General features: G+C 31.7%; 1 protein-coding gene across 1 annotated transcript; it reads left to right on the top strand.

Annotated features, from left to right (window-relative positions):
* The first annotated feature begins 4,683 nt into the window (after positions 1-4,683).
* On the top strand, positions 4,684-6,017 carry LOC129299113 (uncharacterized). Its single transcript, XM_054937554.1, has 3 exons — positions 4,684-4,783; positions 4,933-5,262; positions 5,510-6,017. Exons 2-3 carry the CDS (start codon positions 5,082-5,084, stop codon positions 5,653-5,655), a joined length of 327 nt encoding a protein of 108 aa, XP_054793529.1. The 5' UTR covers positions 4,684-4,783; positions 4,933-5,081; the 3' UTR covers positions 5,656-6,017.
* Positions 6,018-7,661: the final 1,644 nt, after the last annotated feature.

Here is a 7,661-nt window from a genome sequence, read left to right as displayed (position 1 = left end):
TTTAATGTTTTTTTTCATTTACAATTCATGATAGAGTGCTTCAAACATATTATATGTCAACTAGATTACGTAAGGAAGAGACAGAGATTCGTTGGATTTACCTGAAAGGAGTATAGTCTGAACACTAAATTTTATCTTTAATCATTATTCACATGTATGAAATTTACCCAAAGTTAGCTTAATGTAAAATTCATTTATTTTCAATGCTGTAAGCAATTAGAACAAACCGAATGTGGATATTATATTATTCGTACACGTACGAGATAGTTAAAGTGGGGAAGTACCACGAAATAGCCATAAGGTATTTATTTGATTCGGTAATTTTAATTTAATTAATTCTTTCACTTAACATCTTATAGTATTAATTCGATTGAATTTAATATTTAATTTTTGATAATTTGGATCTCTACAATGACGAGAAGATTGATGGTATTCGAGAGAAATATTAGCTCGTCAAATTCTTCAAGAGCACTTTTCAATTTGAGAGGTTGCAAATTGTAATTGAAACATATATGTTATATTGATTAGATTAGATACAATGGGAAAAAAACATATCATGTTAGTTATAATTAGTTGACAAAAATAGTTAGATTGATTACTTTTGATTACATAACAAATATTATGCTAGTTATGTGTATATCTAATTGATTTTGTTGGTTGCTAGTTGTTCTTATTTGCTAGATATATTATTGACAGTTTATAGGTTTATATTATAGATGTACTAGAAAATGAATGGACATTAGAAGAAAAAAAAGAGGACTTTTCAAGTTGGTTATGTGAAAACTGACATGGAAAAGTAACATTCAACAATCGGTTGAAAATTCTGACTGGCATGAAAATTTCACTCTCAACTACAAAATGTTTGATGGACTCATTTTTAACTAACATAAAAGTTTAAACATAACCAACGTGAAAAAATACTTCATACAGTAGTGAATTGATATAATAATAATTTCTATAATATTTTAGGAATCCAAACTTAAAGAGTGCTTATTGTTTCATAAAAACAAATAGTTTGAAGAAGGTATTTAATATTTAATTAAATAATGCAAACAAAGAGAAACGATTAAAACCATGAACCAAATTAATTAAACAAAACAATAGGAATTATGATTTAACTATTGGAATGACTTATTTAATTTAGTTATTTATTGTCCCTTTTATTTATAGTTACAAACATTCCTAAAATATTCTAATTACCTTCCAATAAGTAAGTTTCATATGATATAATAAATTTAAATTTTTGTGCAGTGAATAAGAAAATACGTTTTACACCATTGATTTTAACGGTGGCCTAATATAAAACTCATGATTCACCTGATCATGTCGAATTGAGATTTATAATACCAAACTTTTGCAGCGGAGCAAATGAATGAAAATTAAGGTGCCAAGTCTATTTTCACTTACGCATCCAACTTTATCATGTTTGATAGAAAGACAATCCATTTGAAATCTTGATCTTATGACGTATGTATAATCTATAGAAGCAAAGATGCTATATTGTCAACCAAAAAAGAACTTAAAGTTAAAAGTGCCTCTATAACTGTCATGCATACTCATGATTTTTGTGGGGTAACAATAGCAATTCAAGAGAAATTTTTATGTCATATAGTCTTAATTAGTGGCGACAACCAGTTTTTAATTAAATAAATGACAAAGGTTGTAATAGAATCAAGACACAGAGAAGCTAACATTAAAGTAATTGACTAATTGGATTTTGGTGATCTCATTATAACGGGCTTGTTAGGTCATTCCATGACACAACTATTTGCTTCTTTGAACTTATATGAAAATAATATATTAATGTTGCTTGACGAGGCTACAATTCTTATTTAATTGCATAATTTAACACAAAAGTCCTTCTCTCCCTCATACACAATGAATTCATGGATATATATTCGGCCCAAAGAAAAAAGAAAAGATTCGTGGGTATATAAGGGTGAGTGGTCTTAGAATAAAAGGGAAGCAGATTAAATCGGCTGCACCACATAAAAGTGGCTTTGCTCCTTTCTTCTCTTGCCATCTTTCCTTCTCATCTTTCTCTTTCACACACACTCCTTTTTTTCATGGGACAGCGGACAGCCTTTTGGAATTCCACCATCATAGATCAGTTCAAGTTTTGCACCCAAAAAAAAAAAAACACTCCTTTTTTCAAGCATTTTACTAAAAAGAGACAGCGAGAGATCAGGGAGGACCACTCCTCCATGTGTCCCTCTGCTTTCCAGGTACTTGGAAAAAACAGTGTTGTTGTTCTTTAGGATTATGCTTGTGGCTGTGGATCATCATTATTCTTCAATTCTTTGCTTTGAATTGAGGAAGCCAACAATAATCACATCAAACTTCTCTTCTATTAAAGAGAAACAGCAAATAGATGATGATGATGACCACTATAATCATTAAATCTTCCTATCAGTGGCTCTGGGATTCACATCATCGTTTTTTCGTTGGATGAGCTGGCCGATTAATAGTATTGGTTCCTTTTCTTCAAACTAGTAAAAGTTAAAACTGTAATTCATCACTGTAGAGAATCAGAACCCAAACTTCCTTACAATTCATGTGGCCAAAAAATGATAGTATATGTTGAAAGCCCATCAACTTTGAACCATCCATGGAAACAAAATATTGGGCCTACGATTTCTTATTGGGATAAGAGGCCCATACTATTCCATAACATTCTCGTTCCTTTGATGTACTACAGGCTACTGGTGTTATGGGGGCAAAAGATGTGATCCATTTGTATCCCATGTTCCGATGCTAGTGACTGAAGATAAATAAATAAACAAAAAACGCCCTGACGTCTCATTACACAATGAATTAAAGGAGGGGAAAGATTTTTTGGTCAATTAATCAGTTTTTAAATTTCTCATTTCTCTCCAAGCTTCTGCCTGTGCGAATGTAAAAATGTACATTACGATTTATGACAGTTTTATACAAAGTAATTAGAATTAGTTTTTAATTAAAATAAATTATCTAACCAACAAAATAATTTCACAAAAAAATATCTCAACTATGCATTAATTGTTAAGGTTTAGAAACAAAATTGACAAAGTTCGAAAATAAAAAGCTGAATTTATGTGTGTGTCTGTGTGTGTGTGGTATAAAAGTTTTAACAAGCTGCACTATCTATTGATAAGTTATGAATGATGGAGGTATTTAAATTTCTTAGATTATATGCAATGTATTAGGGCCCGTGGTAGTTAAAAGAAGAAAGTCATTGACATTGACTTTAGAATCAACCGAAATAAAAAATAATTAAGTGGCTGTCTCTACACGTCTTAAAAACATTCCAACAAAAAGGCGAGCGCTAGAACCTTCGTGCATGCCTTAATTCATTCGAAAATTCTTAAAGAGAGTTTTTCCAATGTGACTTTTCTTTGAAGCTCAGAAGTCAGCTTCTTCGCAACTGCAGCCACTGCCCAATTCATCCTTAGCTGTTCTAGCCAGTAACCTGTCATCTCCCACCTCTCCATTCTCAGTTCTCAACAAACAAAAAATTCTAACAACTTAATTACTCAAACCACACATGAATAAACCACATTCAATCATTTTTTTTTTTTTTGGTAATCTATGAGTATCCCAAATCTTTAACCTGGGTCGACAGCTTGCTGGTAATTTTTTGAGGAGTGTGTGAATTTAATGGCCGTTGCTTATTCAAAACTTGAACTCAAGACCTTTTTGGCTAGGAGCTGGTAGGCAAATTAAACTTAATCATTTTTTTGTAAGAAATTTTACTCTTAATTTAACAACAAGCATTGGTCATAGTGGAAGAAGCTATGGTTACTTAAGCATAAAGTCTTGTGTTTGATTTTATGTAAAAATATAAAATGTTTTTAATAAAGCTATTACTAATTGGGTCCAATAATGCTTGAAGACTTTATCAGATGATCATATAAAAAAATTTTCCTCTTAACTTCAAATTTAAATTGTACCTTTTTGAGAGTTGTAGGTGAACCTTTGAAAGTACTTTAATTTATACATTCTCACAAGTTAAAATTGTCTTGAAAAATATAAAGTCGGCCAAAATTAAGAATACTCTCGATCATGATATGCTAAAAAAAAAATGAAATATATTATTCCTGACTTTAACGCGAAGCATGTTTTATATAGTATATAGTCATAGATACTATCAATTATAGGCTGTTGGTTTCACTTTCCAGTTGTAATATATGGATCATTTTCATTGAAGTTGAAGCATTCATTGGCAACTATATAAATATCTACAAGCAAATGATAAAACAGTTTCATCTTCCTCTCCGAAGACTTCTAGAAAGGACGAAGCTAGCTAGCTAGCTGCTTGGACAAGAAAGGTGTGGACGCGTTGAGTAGATATGAACGAATATTTGCAAAACAAACACACGATAGGAGCACCACTTTGTTGAAAACTTCAAAGTTCATAAATACCAAACAAAACACGTCTTCGATATATAGGCCTCCGTCGATCATCAAACACTCGTATCATCCAAGAAAGTAAACGAATCAACCCTAAAGAAGAAAAGCACCTTATTAATTATTTTTATATGTAAACTCATTATAGGGTTCCAAGTAAATGTGGTTAGAGAGTCAGCCGACTCTTGAGTCCTCCAAACGCGTCTTGAAAAATACTATTTAAAGGGACGGGACGTGTTTTTAAACTATATATATACAGACCTTTTGCACCGTTTCCATTTCGTCCTTCTTAATTCAGACCTTGAAATCCTATTTGCACATATAACTACACTATGGCTTCTTCATTGAGATTGTGCTTCGTTCTTCCTCTCATCCCTTTTCGTTCATGCATCTCTAGGTAAGAACAACCTCTACATGCTTCTAAAACTCTGACTCAATTTCACTATTTCAGTTCTTGCCATACTTATTCATGAAAGTGGATACACGTAACGTAATGTATTGTCTAGATCACTAACTGGTTAGGGTTTTGGGAATTGAATGGAGCAGGCGAGATAGTGTGCGAGGAGTTACCGAAGGAGGTGTGCGCGTTCTCGATAGCGTCGTCGGGGAAGAGATGCGTGTTGGAGACGGAGAGGGAGGAGGAATCCGGGAGGGTGGAGTACCAATGCCGGACGTCGGAGGTGGTGGTGGAGGGCATGTCGGAGTACATAGAGAGGGATCAGTGTGTGAAGGCCTGTGGCGTTGATCGCCGATCTGTGGGCATTTCATCGGACGCCTTGCTCGATCCACATTTCACCGCCAAGCTCTGCGCTCCTCCTTGTAACGACCACTGCCCCAACATTGTTGATCTTTACTTCAACTTGGCTGCCGGTGAAGGTATCATTAATTCCTCACCATTCTTGCCTTGCATTACAGATTCCTTCTAAGGATATAATTAAGGCCACCTCTAAAGAAAAAGTCAGTATTATGCATGCCACCGTGATCAACTTTTCTTCAACACGTGGCAATTCTTATTTCTTGGCCTGGTCAAGATACCTCTACGTTTAGTTACACAATTTTTGGCTTCAAATCCAATAAAGGCATAGTAAGTAATGAGGAATTTGTTTAATGGTATATAATGCAGGAGTATATTTACCAGATCTGTGTGAGAGACAGAGGACTAACCCTCGTCGTGCCATGGTGGAGCTTATGAGCTCCGGAGCTGCCCCGGGTCCTGTTTCCGACGTTTCTGCCGATTTACAGGCAGCTCCTGCTCCTTCTCCCTTCTAAACGGCGCCGTTTTCATTCTTCTCCAATCTTTCACTTCCTTTCGCACACATGGATGGAGTAAATTAGACGACAGACAAATAATAATTCTCCTATAATGTAATACACACACATGCTCGCACGCATATAGAAATATATATAGAGAGAGGGAGAGAGACAGGCAATATGGGTTTTGGCTTGAGTTTTAATCCAAGAATATTTGTTCATTGTTGAACAAGAGTTCGGATCTTGTTTCTTATTTATTTTATTCCAGTATCTAGATCATTGAGTTGGGCATGATGGCGAGTTTATTACATTCTATTGTATTATTTACTACTCTTCCAATTGTGGAACTATCGGGAATAATTACTTATCTTCTTGTTATATTCCGTTGATTTATGAGTTCATTCTTACATCCGAGAAATATTTGTCAAGTGGTCGTTTATATTTATATATTTGCGTACAAAAAAAAATATAATTATTCTTAATTCATGATAATACAAATACACAGAGTTTCACTACTACAAGGCATAAACGACATTTTTTTTACTTATAAATGACGGTTCTCAACTATTATTTATTATTCTATCATTTAAAATCCCCTAAATAAATAATAATTATATCCTCATTATTTATTTTTATTTATAAATGATGGTTAAATAACCCATCATTTAAAATTATTCTTTTTTTTTGGCTTTTTTTGTAAGTTGGTAAATAATTAATAAATTTTCAAAATAAATAATTGGTAAATTAAATATCTGCCATTTATAGTCATAATAAATGCAGGGTATTTAATTTCCCAGTTATTTTTTCTTTAGTAAATTTTGGCATCTCAGATAGATACCAAAGTATATTTGTGGGTAGATTAAATACCCATCATTTATTGTGATTATAAATGATGGTTATTTAATTGGAAAAATGACAAAACAAAATCATTTAAAATATGTAAATGATAAATTAATCTCACGAAATGGCATAATTCTTCTGGAATCCCAAGGAACATTTTTATAATTAGGAAATTATAAGAAATGATACTTTTACCCTTTATTCATATTAAAAAAATTTACAACTTTCCATTCACAACTTCTGTTCACATATTAATAACTTTTATTTTTAAATTCGTAATAATTTAACAGCTATTCACAAGTTCTGATTTGCATCATGTGTTAAAAATTTATAATTTTTCATTCACAACTTTTATTCCATATTAATAACTTTTGTTTATACATTTACAATAATTCAATAATCATTCGCAACTCCAAAAATTTTTATTTTATTTGAGATCAATTTAATCATTTCTTTTAATTCTCTAATGAAAAAAAATTCATAGAACTCCAGAAAAATTATTCCATTTCATGGGATCAATCTATCATTTACATAATTTAAATAAATTTTTCTATCATTTTTTTATTTAATTTACATGTATTTATTCAAGAATAAATGACAATTAAGTAATAACCATCATTTATTCATTGATTTTCTTAAGGAGGGTTTTTATTTATAGCTACCTTCTTGTAACAGCTATACAAAAAAATGATTATATAGCAATTCTAAGTTTCAACATTTATTCCATAATTGAATTGGATTGTAATCAATGCAAAGTGAAACAAAAAAAAATCTCTTATTCTAATATATCAAGTAATCAATGTATAGAGATTTCTAAAATAAATTAATTTACCAACTTATATCAAGTAATGGAAACTAGTAAAACTATATATATTAATCCTAGTTCCACTAGTTTTGTTGATTTTGTTTTTGTGCAATGACCATACTTGAAACACGTACTAGCACTACTATTCAATTACCCCATTTAGTTGGGCTTTCTTGAATTCTTCAATGTAAGAATCCTCACAGTATTGCAATGTATAAATTATCCACCATAAATTCATTTAAATAAATTAAATTCATTAGCATTTATAAAAGTGAATATTGTTGATATATCATCTTAAGAATTGTGCTCTTATTATAGATAATAATATCGTTCATGAACCTTATTAGGCAAAAGTTACAATTCAAGTTGTTTTTCTTTC

This window comes from Prosopis cineraria, unplaced genomic scaffold (assembly GCF_029017545.1).
Source record: "Prosopis cineraria cultivar Desert tree isolate PC_DT_omini unplaced genomic scaffold, ASM2901754v1 PC1036, whole genome shotgun sequence".
Taxonomy (NCBI): domain Eukaryota; kingdom Viridiplantae; phylum Streptophyta; class Magnoliopsida; order Fabales; family Fabaceae; genus Prosopis; species Prosopis cineraria.
The sequence above is the reverse complement of the archived record's forward strand: the minus strand, read 5'-3'. Positions and strand labels throughout refer to the sequence as shown.

Bases quoted from the DNA above. Each gene is read 5' to 3' on its own strand.
- LOC129299113 (XM_054937554.1), top strand. From the start codon at position 5,082: ATGTCGGAGTACATAGAGAGGGATCAGTGTGTGAAGGCCTGTGGCGTT. The intron at 5,263-5,509 runs GTATCATTAATT...TATATAATGCAG, and splicing joins CAACTTGGCTGCCGGTGAAG to GAGTATATTTACCAGATCTG.